The sequence below is a fragment of the Thunnus thynnus genome, chromosome 11 (genome assembly GCF_963924715.1).
Source record: "Thunnus thynnus chromosome 11, fThuThy2.1, whole genome shotgun sequence".
Taxonomy (NCBI): domain Eukaryota; kingdom Metazoa; phylum Chordata; class Actinopteri; order Scombriformes; family Scombridae; genus Thunnus; species Thunnus thynnus.
In genome coordinates, this window is record NC_089527.1 from 18,892,136 (window position 1) to 18,906,202 (window position 14,067).

Sequence of the window (14,067 nt, forward strand, 5' to 3'; positions counted from 1 at the left end):
GCTAAAAACATATTTTGCTGCAATTCATTAAAAACTGAAACCTAATCCTAATCTGTTGCAAAAATGCTAGAATGGTACAGAGAAGTAACTTTTGTAGTTAATAAAAACTTCAGATGCAAATGAGATACTACATTTTTCATATCTGTCCACTTTTCACTCAACAATGTGCTGAAAGTGGTTTATCACTCTGACATAGAAAGTAATAAATCAAAGCGCCAAGTTGTGTCAAAATAGTACAACACGAATGGTTGGAAATTGTTGCATAAACCCTCATAAATGAACATCAAGTGTTACTTTGATTCTGATTCTATATTAATTTAATTTCTATTCTGTGTACAGTATAGAGTACAAGTGTCAGACTGAGAAGTCACACAATGGCAATAATTACAACATGGCAACAATTATTGTCATCCAAAATAGAGATAATTCCCTCTTTCTAATGATATGATACAATACTTATATAATAGCCATTGAGTTTCCCAACACAATCCCTTGTGCATAGTTATGGCTCTGAAAAATGTTATATAGTTATTTATATGTTTATTTGTTACTAACTCAAACATTTCTTTTTGTAATTCTTCAAAGGTCTTTGGTGTGCATGTGATTTACAGCAGCAGGCTGTGGTCTGTTTTCTTGGGTGTGTGTTTTAAAGCACGCTTTCCACTTTGTGCCCGTTTTGGTTTGATCCCGCTGTGGTTTGCCTCGGGGCAGAGTGGCACCGCTTGATTGATGGTGCTGACAGAACATTTGTACCAACAGAGAATTTGTCACATTTCTGAATTGGTTTAGGTTAGTCCGGTTTGGCAGCTTTAACCGTCCACCCACGTCACCTGATAATGTTTATTAACACTTTTATGCATATTTGTTTTCACCATTAACTGTTGGTTATGTCTGCATATGTATTTTGAAATGTGCTCCATGAAGTCAGAAGAGAAAGGACACCAAACAAGTTTTACTATTTAATAATTTTTGCCTCTTATGTGGCAAAATTGTTGGTATCCACAATATTTGGGGACAGAACAAAAAACTTGTCATGGTGTTTGGCTCCTATACAACATCTGCATGATTTTAAATAGCTTTACTACTCTTCCTAAAAAAAAGATTTATTGTCATTTTATGAAAAACAAAATACTCCACCACCCAGACCACTGGGAACAACTCGTCAGTTACTGAGCCTCAAAACTACAGCAGATGAATAATCTCCTATGTGGGGTTTAGGTTGGCCAACATCACCACCAACCCTTGAAGAATGCAAAAACAGTTTTGTTTCAAGCCCTCCATTGTGCTTTCCAGAGGATTTGCATGGTTTCACTTAGCAAACAGTTGGCTGAAAACAGCCTGTTGTTGTATAGAACACAGTATATGAGAGCTGTACATGTCGGTAGCAACAACTTTCCTATGAAGAAGTTCCTGGATCTGCTGCATGAAATATGTTTGGGTGATTACAATCAATGGTTAATGCTGAAGCTACCAAGCAAAGTAAGCGTAATGTTATTTGATTCACGTTGTCGTCCGTCTTTCGTTACATCTAACCACAATAAACACCATCCTATATTTTGCCACTGATCTCAAACCTTAAAGACTATAATCCACCTTATTTCCATGACAAACACTATGCTTTGTAGTGCTAGCACAGGCTCTGCTCCATAAAACATCCTATCCAAAACTTGGATATGCAATACTATCTCTGTAAAATGACCATTTTTATTCAATCTTTTTGTTCCCATCAAAAGGCCATTTTGTTCTCTGCAGTCTTAATGGTTACAAGATATTCAGCAAAGCACTGCTGATCTACAGCTCTTTGTTCGGACTCCCACGGAGAATACAATCTTACTTTGGAGCACCGCGGCTGCACCCATACAATTCCATCAGCATAAATTCTTCACAAACACTTACACACAAAGTATAGGGGAGAGAAAAACACTACTCCAGACAACAGGAATCGTTTTCTGGTTGTGCTTGTGGATTGTGTCAACTTCTATTTTCATACAGCATATCAAATATGTGGACTTTTTGTGGAAAGAAAAACATATTTGTAGGAGTGTATTTGCTTTTAGTAAGAAAACTGTTAACAAAGATGCTATGCTGACAATAATTGAGGATTGTAGCTGAGTACTGTACTGATGAGGACACATATTCATCAATCATAAATGAAATAAAAACTGCAAATGAAAGGTTAACTCAATCACTTCACAAATAATAATTTAAACTGACCACTTCTTTTGGCCGAAACACCTGCATCCTGCATTTGCCCTTCTAAAATCAGCATCACTTAGCAGATTTAATTATAATCGTCCCCTCTCTGCTACAGTCAATGTCAGCTGTGTCTTTTAATTCTCTAATCAGTGGTCGGCAGGACCGCTATCACCATCCCCATGCAGCTTCCCACTCAATACAGACATCCCAAAACACACACAGACTGGTTTTGTCAAATGTTTTATTGAGTGTAGACATCTGGGCTACTGTAAAACATGCATTATCTGCAGAAGGGGGAGAGGAGCAGGTGGCATTGTCCCCGCTGTCAGCTGTGTCAGTGCTGGCACCCGTGATGGAGATTAATGAAGTATCTGGAGAGTAATATGCTCCTTCAAATGCTGCTACAATTTGGAGTGGGGGCCGATCCTGATCTTAAATAGCAAAGCTGTCAGAGTTTACTGAACCTGTGCTTTAGCACAGAGGGGGGATTTGATCCTACAGGACAGAAAACAAAAAGTGAGAGTGTGGCAGTGGGTGTCAGACCAGCACAGTCAGTCAGTTATGTAAACCAGTGAATTCTTCTTGTATCACTTTTTCTTTGGTGCATTTGGTGTGTTAAATTTGAAAAAGATGATGTCTCCATCTTCAACAATGTAGTTTCTCCCCTGTTGTCTGTATTTTCCTGCTGCCTGTGAGAACAAGAACAAGAAAACAATATTATTAAAAGCAAACATATATTGTATACACTGTTATATACTTTAGCTATTCATTAATTGGTAATAATAGGAATTATAGAGCGCATAATAACCATGTATATTGTAAATAATAAAAGAAAATAATAGTGCAGGATTAGTATCCAGTCTCTTTTATCACCTACAATAACTTAACTCCAATTGCAAATGTCATACTCTCCCTCTCCCCCTCTCTTTTTCCTCTCTCTCTCTCTCCCACACACGCCTGCATCCATGTTTTGTTCAAGGGGTGCCTGAATTCCCACTGAGTGAATAATCCTCTCTTCTGCCCATTTAAGTTTCATGTGCACAAGCACAAAATGTTAATAAGTCTTTGATTATAGCACTATCAAACTTCTCAAGGAAACAAAATAAGTTCTAACATTTCTTTTGTATACAGTAAGTGTTTGTTCTCCTTCCCGGCAAACTCAAAATAATTGACTTGAAGTGCTAATACGGACAGGTTTATGCATTCTGGTTCTGCACAGCGCACAATTAATTAGAAGAATCAATGTCCCTTTAAAGGCTCAGGAGACCATTTAATCCAAGCTCAATACCACCAGAAACACTGGATGGAGAGGGAGACAGGAAAAAAAAAAAATCAATGGCTATTTGTGATTCCTGAGTATGTATTAAACCAGACACGTCTAACTGGTTCATTTGCACTTGAAAGCAGCCATCTGGAGCAGCAAGCTTGGCTTAAGCAGATATGATTACTAATAATGTGATATCCCCGTACATGGGCCCTATTCAGACAGCCTATTCCCACAACTGGCATTAAATAGCATGGACCTTAATGCCACAGTAAGAAACGCTCCATGTTGTTATGAGGCCCAAAAAGGGATTAGTAAGAGAGCATGCAGTAAGGAGCTGACACTCAGATCTCAACCTCGGATAACAATGGTGAAACCCCCAAGAGACCGACACATTTCACCCTTTGTTTGCAGCTTATGAAGGGTGTGGACAATACACTGCTGCTGCATTAAATATTAAATACTTATTTTTAAAAAAGGGCTTGAATAGGAAAGAGATTTAAATGTTTTCATAATGCTTCATTTCCACACTGGTCCCTGCAGGTCCCTGTGTGTCACCATAATTACATTAGTTGAGTCTGTAAGTGGGCACACGGAGCTGATAGTGGTGATAGTATGGGATTTTAACAGCGTGGCTTATACAGCTGCTGCTCACAAATGTCACACATAGCAAGGTTAGAGTCACTTCTGCTTTAATTCAATTAAATGAGAATGAAATTGAATTTTTCCTCTACATAGAAATTAAATTAAATTTAGGGAGGGAAAAAAAAACATCTTTGACGTGAAAGGCATCCTACAGTGTTGATTAACTGATTATTAACTCTGTACCTTCACTTACTAAATTACAGTTTGCTGATATGAAACTAAATTAATGTCAAATCTGGAACAATTGTTACATAGCATTTTAAAGCATTTAGCAAAGTACCTGCTGTACGCCCAGTTATTGTCTTCACAAATTCACCATGAAATCATTTGACAGGAGTGTGCACATGAACAACCCACAGCCCAGTTAAAAGGTCAAAACAAACACCGGCCATCATAAAAATAAGATATGCAAGTCACATTTCCTTGCCACCCATCCATGAAACAGTCCTTATTTGAGGAATTTCACACTTTATTTAACTTGCTGCTTTATATCACTGTCACATTCTTACAGTGGCTTGGGGATTTGGCGACAGAGAGCTCTAAGCTTACAGCGCACTCTATAGATCTGATAAATGCCTGGCGAGGTGAAGAAGTGCTACCTCTGAGCAACTGTGCTGAGCTACAAGCAAGAACTACCATCAGCCAGTTAAGACACATTGTGATAAAGATATGCACAGCTGGAGCAGAATGGCAGTGTTTAGAGCCAGAATCAGTTGGCTTGTCAGGAGTGGTGCTGGAGTGTGTGCAGTAATTTCTTCCCCTGAGTAAAGGTGAAGAGCAGTTTGCAGTAGGAGCTGTGTGGTGACTGTCAGCTCCACTGATCACAGGAGACTTCCCCTCATCTCCTCTGGCACCCTGACTGCTCACCTTGACAGCGTTCTCGCTGCCTTCCTCTTTAAAATCCTGGAATTTCATTACTTCCGCCATAATGAAGCCCTTCTCAAAGTCTGTGTGGATCTTCCCTGCAGCCTGTGGAGCCTTAGTTCCTTTCTGTCACAAGGAAGGAAAAGAGAGGACAAATGAATTGTTTTGGAGAAGATGGATTACAGCATGCGAACGACACAGTGTTTGATAGGGTGATAGCGTTGTGAGCATCACTCGGGGGTGTTTTCAGTCAGGGGTTTTCTTTTCCTCACTCCTGATTTCTGGATAGCTTTCCACTAGGCTGTGCCCTGCTAGGACAGCCTGGACACCGATAAGGACCCGGCACTGCTATCAATGCCTTCTGATTCCCATTCCGTGTTGGTATTGATTTCTGTCCAAGCAATCTTGCCTCATTGTGGGTCGCTGCTCGGTTCTCTGGTCATAGCAGCAAGAAGACCCAGTGTTGCAGTGAGAGGCCAGGGTGGTATAGACCATCAGGCCTTGTGATTTTGATACACCAGAGTTTGGTAATTCAAATTCAATTCAAACCTTCAATAATATTTCTTTGTGGTAAATGCAGGACTGCATTAAATTCTGGAGTATGTGAGTCTGTTTTGGATGTCTTTAAATTGACTAGACAGTAATGATTTTATGTTCAAAACATACATTTAAATGTGACTCTAAAGTTATTTCAGATGCCAGTTTGATAGTTTTATAAATTCTTTGTACCCTGAAATCCTCTTTAACACTTGAAGACACAACTGGTGACTGATAAAATGTGCAATTTATATGCACTGAAATAATGCTGGGCAGAAATGACAAATGACCCAAACAAGTGACGTGGCTGCTGTGTATCATTATGACTCCTGCCTGTCGACCTGCTCGCTCTCTCTCTGCTCTGCAGCTCTGTGCTCAGGAACTGTTGAGCAGTTTTAATTATGTATATAATCAGGTTGGGGTCAACATATTTCATGCCAAAAGAATGATGCGTATTTAATGACTCTAATACATTACCATCTCTTTGCAATCTCATTGACGGAGTGCTTGTGAGTTTAACTACCATTAATCAGCATCAAGGTTTGTCTATCTGGAGAAAAATAGATTAAGGGAGGGATTTTTTTTTTCAGACGGCGCATTACAAGAGATCCACATTGTCCTAGTTAAGAGCTATGCAGAGCAGGCTGATAGATAATGGTCACCTCGAGGCTGCCTAATAAAGCATGTTAAAGGACTTAGGAACACGACATTACTGAGTGTAGTTTTTACAATGCAAGATGTATTGGCTTAATATAGTTACTCACTGATGCTTACCTGACTAAATGCCCCTCACACACAATCAAGGCTGGCTGTAATCAGTTATGTCGAGGAGGACAACCGTGTTTTTGAGGATGTCTTTGAAGTGTTTCAGGACTTTTTTTGTAAACACTGAGGACATCAGTCATGCTGAGACGAGTGTGCGCCTAATGCCGGTGATGTCATCTGACAAATGTAATGCATCCTGTGTAAAAGGAGAGAGTGAGCTCACCTTCCCCTCTGGCCTGTACACAGTCTGAGACGCCATCCCCTGTTTAAAGATTTCCATAGACTAATACTAATATTACTATTAATAAACAATTATGCTTAGGTGAGTCATTTAAAGATGATGTTTCTTATTTAGAAGTCTGATTTGGTCAGTGGCAAAAGAATCAGAGCATTTTAGCTGCACTGACATCACCTGCATTTGCATTTCTGTGCAAAATGTGAATATTTGTCCAAAGTATCAGCAAGGGGCATTGTGTTGACAGGTAGTCTAAGGCTCATGCTGTATAACTGTGACATCCTACGTCAATAACTGGCCAGGAGGGATCTTCTTTGGCAACCATCTGACAAAGCAAAATAACCTGAAAAAATCTTGAAAAAGGAATAAACAGTACAGAGTCTGTGTGCTTATTTCCTCATGTGTTGCAACATTACAAGGATATATTGGATACTGTGATGAATTCTCATTTCCACTGCATGTTAAATATATGATATGATTAAATAAAAATACCTGTAACAGTTCATCTTCATTTAAGAACCACATATCTGTTATTTAAGGTACATTTTGACCTTCCACCACCAGAGATGTCCTCTCATGAGGAAACTGGTCCAGCCCTAAATCCAGCTCACCACATGTCAATGGGGTTTATAGTAAAAAAAAAAATTGACAAGTGCTTTGTTTTTGTGAGAAATCGATAAATGGATCTATAGTTGGTGTCTACAGGTGTTAAGACCCAGAGCTCATATTCCAGCCAGTGCTGTCCTGCCAGGTTCACCTCAGCAGTTAGACTCCTTCATACATCGGTTTACACTGATCTTTAGAAAAATGAATTAAGTGAACTAGCATAAGGTCAGCTTTGGTGGTGAGTGGTAAACAGTACACAAGACCAGGGCCCTGACACTCACTCACTCCTTAAATGCCATTAATTCCAGTTTGTACTAAATTACTAAGGACCATGTAAATCATGTAATCATACAAGCGTCATGAAATGTCAGTAGATGTGCTCAAACTTGCCAGATAATTATATAAATATTTTATTAATTTTGTTGTGTTGTGGACTTTGACAGTGGACTGATCCGAAATAGTGTTTCAGATGAAATTTTATCATTGAGCATTTAATATTTGCTATTGAATATAAATCTTATTTAGTTTGAAGTATCAGTTGTCATCTTTATACAATCTGCTGCTGGTTAATAAAAGTTCTTAAGAAAACAAGGTTGAGACCTTAAAAAAATCCCTTATAGGCTTTTTAACCATAGTATCCTGTCAGAGAATATGATTCACAACAAAACCACAGCTCTCATTCTAAACTGAAACTTCACAAGATTTTTCTGTCGTTGTTGCTGCCAAATAAACAAAATTTAACACACAGCCTATTCAACAAACTGAACAATGAGAACCTGGAGAATTTCCATGGCTCATATTCAGGGAACAAAATCTTGATGTAAAAGTTCGATTCAGTGTCAGAATTGCAATCCCTCAAAATGTCTGAGGAGATGGAAGAAAGACTAGTATACAACCCAAATCTTAAAAAGTTTCTCAAAAAGTTACTTTGTTGTATCTTTAAACCTCCTACATGTAACTCCTGAATCAGTCAAACACCTTATTATAACTGTACTCAATCCTCCCATTTGCTCAAAGAAAAGATTTTTTTTTTTTACACAACACCAGCATGCAAAGCCAACATCTGTATTGATGTAAATCCTGCGATCCCGTTGCACAAAGCTCTCAGCGGGCCAGGCTCAGTAAACTGAGACACACAGGGAGGAGGAGCTCCCAGCAAGGCCCACAAACAGTCGAATGAAAAGCGACATCAATTTTGGCACAGACAACCTCCGTCACACAGATTAGGCAGGCACAATGCACAGGCTCCTTATCTCCAGCGGCAGGAGGAGGGCAGGCAGATCTGCACAGGATGGAAACATTCTCATGGACGTAATGGGCAAAATCAATTGTTGCCCTCCTCAATCAATGTAGCCCCCACTTTCACTGTTCAGCAGCTCACCAGTAATTGAAGTTATCCTTGGCCTGTAATGACTAGCTAAAGCACAACCATGACAAAGTTGAAAGTGTGTGATATCAGTGAGGGTGCCAGCAGGGTGGAACGTGGGACACTGTGTGTATTCGTTTGTGTGTGTATGTGTGTGTGTGTGTGTGTGTGTATGTCTGATACACACTCTCGCAGTCTGCACATGTGCACAGCAGGCAGCTGGCTCTTACCCGAATGGTCCATGCACGGACCTCATCTGGTCCGGCAGTGAAGAAGTACTCCAGCTGCAGGGCTGCATAGCCTGCCTTGATGATCTTGGTCAGGGCGCTGGTGGGGAGAAATTTCAGCTTGAATCGAAGGGTCTGAACTGTTTAAGTATTCTTTATTGCCGCTGACACCTAGACAAAGTTCACTTCAGCGGCAAGGCCCCATTCATTCCAATATAAACTCATTAAGTGAATAAGATGGGTCACTTCGTTTCACATAAGACATTCAACTCTCCAATGGTTTCTTTGATTAATTAGAAAGCTTGTAGACTCATTTAGCATTTTTAAGAATTCAGCCCGATGCCTTGTTCTGTGCCGCGAGAAAAAAAAAATCAGCTGTCACAATTTTTCTCTCCATAGAGGTTTTCACACGAGAACAATAAACCCAAAATGCCCAAGTTATAATTATACCTACAGATGACAGATGACAGTTAAAAACTTAATTTAGAGGAAAACCCTTTGACTGAGTTGTTCAGTAAGAAGAGGGATCCTTTGCTTTATAATGGTAATTACTCTGCCATTTATTATTCTATCAGCACATGCAATTAAAGGAGTGCATGGAGGACACAGCTGATAATAAAGTGTGGGGAGACTGAATGCTAATTAACCTCTGCGTCTTGTGCTCTGTGCAGTATTTCTCCCTCTCCTCTTCACTCTGGTCCTGTAGTTGGCTCTCCAGGCCGCCGCTGAAGGGGATGACCAAGGCCCCGGGGTCGTGACTGTCCACCCACTCCTTGATTTTCATCAACCTGGTAAAAACGGCAGCCACAAAACTAGTTAGAAGATTTAATTTACATTAAACTATTTGTTATACACTGATGCATGCATATTCATGAAAGACGCTGAACAGGAGACTTGATTTCATTTCGAGTTTGACTTTCTTTCCATAAAATTTTCCAACCAAAATCTCTGCTTGTGCTCATATGAAAGAGCACAAATTCACAAAGATTTAAAAAGAAATGCACACTCCATGACCGGTGATGGAAGAAGTATTTAGATCATTGAAGTAAAAGTAGCAATACAACAATGTTAAAAAAACTCCATTACAGTAAAAGTCCTGCATTAAAAATCTTACTTCAGTATTGGTAAAAGTGCAGATGTACTAACAAGAGTACTTAAAATGTGATATATATATACAGGATCATTATTATTGATGGATCGATTTGTAAGACGGATTTTACTGTCACACTGGAAGTCATTTTAACTACTTTTTGTACTTTTGGGTAAATTCATCTGTAAAAGCCCTGATCGTATTTGCCATTTCTATCTATGACTGAGTTCTAAAACCCCTGAACAAGTGAAAGAAAAACTGTCACTGAGTCTTTTTGTAAATTAAATCAACTTATTCTAAAATGTTCTAGAAATGAGTGTCTATATCTTGAAACAACAAACAATGAGGTTTGTCAGATTGCTGCACTCGAATTATGAAACATAAAATACTTGAAAACAGGTGGGAATATTCACATTAATGACATAATGAGACATTAACGACTTGGTGAGATTCTCTTTTCTCTGAATAATACATTATGTTTTAGAGGTTGATTACATCATTTGTATAAACTTGCAAAGTAACTATAGCTGTCAGATAAATGTAGTTGAGTATTTCCCTGAAATATAGTGAAGTAGAATTGTAAAGTAGCATAAAATAAATACTTGAATACTTGAGTAAAGGTAAAGTTACATTCCAACACAGTTCAAAACACACACAAAGTTTTTGTTCCTTTGCCTGATTTTTTATATAACACACAAATAGTTCATTCACTCAGTGAGTATCCAACTTAACATTTACCTTAAAGCCAGGAAGGAGTAGCAAAACTAACCACTAAGTGTTTCCTTACTTATAAATGTCTTTGTCATTCTCTTAACTGCCTGAGTTTTTTTCTTTTGTCTTCCAATCCAGCAGGACACCTGACATTGCAGGACAAAGATATCCTCACAGTTAATGGTAACTCTCAGTCAGAACAATATAAGGGGGTTAGGGCAATTATGAGATTAGCCCCGCAAACTCTCAGGCTGGGATTGGACAGGTCTCAAAGAACAGCATCACACAAATCCATTTTCACACGGCGGGCTGACAGAGCTCCTAGGCTGGATTGATTCTAAAGGGTCCCTGTCATTATCTGTAATCCTAGTTTCCTGTTTAAAGCCCATAAGAATCAAAGACTGGGAGGGACCCAACCACCTCAATACCACATCTATTCCAATAACAATGTCACTACTTTATCACCTACAGCCCCATATCACTGCTCCTACCTAATGGTTATCAATATACAATATATGACAGGGTAACAGGCCCAGAAAGACCATAGTTTTGCTTTGATTGGATGTTTTTCCCAACAAGGTAGAATCAGATGACAGGGTAAATCTGAAATGACTCATATGCGAGTCTGTCTGTCTGTTCAGATGCACATCTATTAAGAGCCGTAACCTAATATTTCCCTTTCTGTTATGTATGCAGAGAGGGTGACTGCAGCTGCAATAAGGTGTTCACCAGTATCTCACCAATAAAGGACAGAAAAATAAAACACATTAAGTCAAAGCCAAAAACCTGAAAACAAAGGAGATGGCTGCTGCTCCAAGAGGGGAAAACAATCCAATCTAAGATAATAACAGCTGTAGTTTGTCACTTTTAGCAGTAAAGCTGAACTGTCTCCCCTGCCAATGCCTGATCTTTCTTCTACTGAATACCTTGCTCTGAAATGTAAACCTCAATACTCCCTGACGGTGCTTCTCATCTACCGCCCCCCCACAACCAAACTCATCTTTCCTCCCTGAGACACACAACCTCCTCACCTCACTCTGCTCCACGTCAACCACCATTGTCATTGTTGGTGATATGGATATACATGTTGACAACCCCTCCTGTCATTTTGCAGTGGAGTTCCTGAGTCTGACTGAGTGTCTTGGCCTGAAGCAGCATGTTGATGTTCCTACTCACACCGGGGGGCACACACTTGACCTGGTCATCACTGACTCTGCCCCCATCAATAACCTATGGGTCTATGATCTCAGTGTGTCCAACCGCAGGGTGGTCTCAGTGGATTTGACATTTCTGTCACCCCATACTAAACCTAAGCATCAAATGCTTTTTTGGTACTGGAAAAGCATTGACCCAGCCATCATGACTATGGACCTCCAGCACATCACCTGCCCAGCTCCTGCATCAGTAGTGGCACTCTACAATACATCTCTGAGCAGTGTCTTTGATCTTCAAGCCCTGGTCAAGATGTGTGAGGTCAATTTTTCAAGCTCTGGTCCCTGGTTCACTCATGACCTGCAGAAAATAAAGACAGATCTGGAAAGATGCTTCAGACGTTCTGGGCTCGCTGTCCATAAACTGGCCTTCCGTGAACAGGGTTAGGGTTACGTCTCAGTTCTACTCCAACCTACTTAATAACAATCCTGGCAACCCAAAGCATCTTTTTTCCACCATAAGTTATCTCCTGAAGCCACAATCATCTTCCCCAATTGAGGCTACAGAAGAGCGATGTAACAGCTTCATTGACTTTTTCAGAGTCAAGGTCAACAACATGATGTCCAGCTCTTCCTCTCCGCCTCCTCTTGTCATTGACCCTCTGTCTGGGAGCTCACCAGCTCCTTGATCACCCAAACTATTAACCTCTCTCTTCAAACTGCTAGTGTTCCATCTGTCCTCAAGGTCGCAGTCATCCGCAGTCACCCTGCACCCAGAAGTTCTTGCCAAGTTCTTGCCATCCAACATCCCTTTCCTGTCCAAGGTGTTGGAGAAGGTGGTTGCTTCTGAGCTTCAATAACAACCTATTTGAGAAATTTCAGTCACATTTTTGTTAAACATGCAGCAATGAAACAGCTCTGAGTATGTCTCACTGGGAGGATGCAGGTCTAGATCGCTCCCTATCACCTGCGGTGTTCCGCAAGGATCGGTTCTCGGCCCCATCCTGTTTACCCTCTACATGCTCTTCCTTAGACATGTCATCAGCAGACAAGGGGTGTCTTTGCATTGCTATGCTGATGATATCCAGCTGTACATTAAAACTGCCCCAAGCCCTTCTGTAGCCATGTCACACCTCAACCCCTGTCTTAAGGAGATAAAGGACTGGATGAGCACACATTTTCTCCAGTTAAACAGTAGCAAAACTAAAGCTCTCCTTATTGGCACTCCACACCAGATTCAGTCATCCTCACCTTTGACAACCAGGACATCCCTCTTCCCTCCTTAGTCACTAATCTGGGTGTTAGGTTTGACCCTCAACTGACTTTTGATGACCATATCTATGCAAAACCTCTTTCTACCATCTCAAAAACATTTCTAAACTCCACCCCACTCTAACCTTGTCAGATGCAGTGAAACTTGTCCATGCCTTTATTTCCTCAAAACTGGACTACTGCAATGTGCACTTCATAGGGATCCCTGGCAGGAGCATTCAGAAGCTCCAGTACATTCAGAACAGCGCTGCCAGGATCCAGGTGAGAGTGCAAAACCACAAACATAAAACACCAATTCTGTTTTCATTGCACTTGCTCCCTGTCTCCTTCAGGATTCACTACAAAGTCCTGCTACTCACATACAAATCCATTTAAATCAACAGACATGCGTCTCCCTACCTACAGGAACTGATCACACCACAAACCTCCACCCGCAACCTCAGATCTGCCAGCGGCTTGCTCCTCTAGGCCCCCAATACTAAGCTCCGCACCATGGGGGTTTGAGCCTTCTGCTCTGCTGCACCACGCTTGTGGAACAGCCTTCCTAACCATTTGAGGGCAGCAGAGACCCTAGACTCTTTTTAAAAAAAGGCCTAAAAACCTTTTTTATTCAGGAAGGCTTTTTCATCATAACTCTTATTACTATTTTCTTTATGTCCTGTGTTCTATGTTATTAATACTGTAGCATTTTGAGTTTCACTATGAATGAAAAGTGAGGTACAAATTAAATGTATTATTTATTATTTATTATTTGGTGGCACATTATTTGCATTCCTCAGGTATTGCATTCTCTACAGGCGGCTGAATAATGATTCACAAATCACTCTCTCCACACCAGTCAAGGGCTGTGATCCTTTGAATAGACTATTGTACCTGAGACTGTAATTGGTGAAGACTTGACAGAGCTGAGCCAAGCCAGCCAAGTAACAAAGAGGCTCTTGGTAGAGGGCTGAGGGATGATTTTAATAATGTGAAGGCGAGACGGAGAACGTGAGCTGCAAATGAGCACGGGGGTCTCTGGGTCCTTGCACTGAGTGACACAGGACCAGACAAACACCTTGCCACAGGAACATGAAACACCCCCTTCCCTCAACTCCAGAAACAAAGCACTGTCAATTAAGAGCTTTGATGCTCCGTC

At 40.5% G+C, this 14,067-nt stretch overlaps 1 protein-coding gene across 1 annotated transcript in view; it reads right to left on the minus strand.

Annotated features, from left to right (window-relative positions):
* Positions 1 to 2,420: 2,420 nt before the first annotated feature.
* LOC137192698 (obg-like ATPase 1) overlaps positions 2,421 to 14,067 on the minus strand; it is a 46,435-nt gene continuing 34,788 nt past the window's right edge. Inside the window, exons 8-11 of the mRNA XM_067603582.1 lie at positions 9,353 to 9,493; positions 8,709 to 8,805; positions 4,973 to 5,095; positions 2,421 to 2,885 (exon numbers count right to left, since the gene is read on the minus strand). Of these exons, the coding sequence (XP_067459683.1) occupies positions 2,784 to 2,885; positions 4,973 to 5,095; positions 8,709 to 8,805; positions 9,353 to 9,493 (463 nt within the window). The 3' untranslated portion in view covers positions 2,421 to 2,783. The remainder of the gene's footprint in view (positions 2,886 to 4,972; positions 5,096 to 8,708; positions 8,806 to 9,352; positions 9,494 to 14,067) is intronic.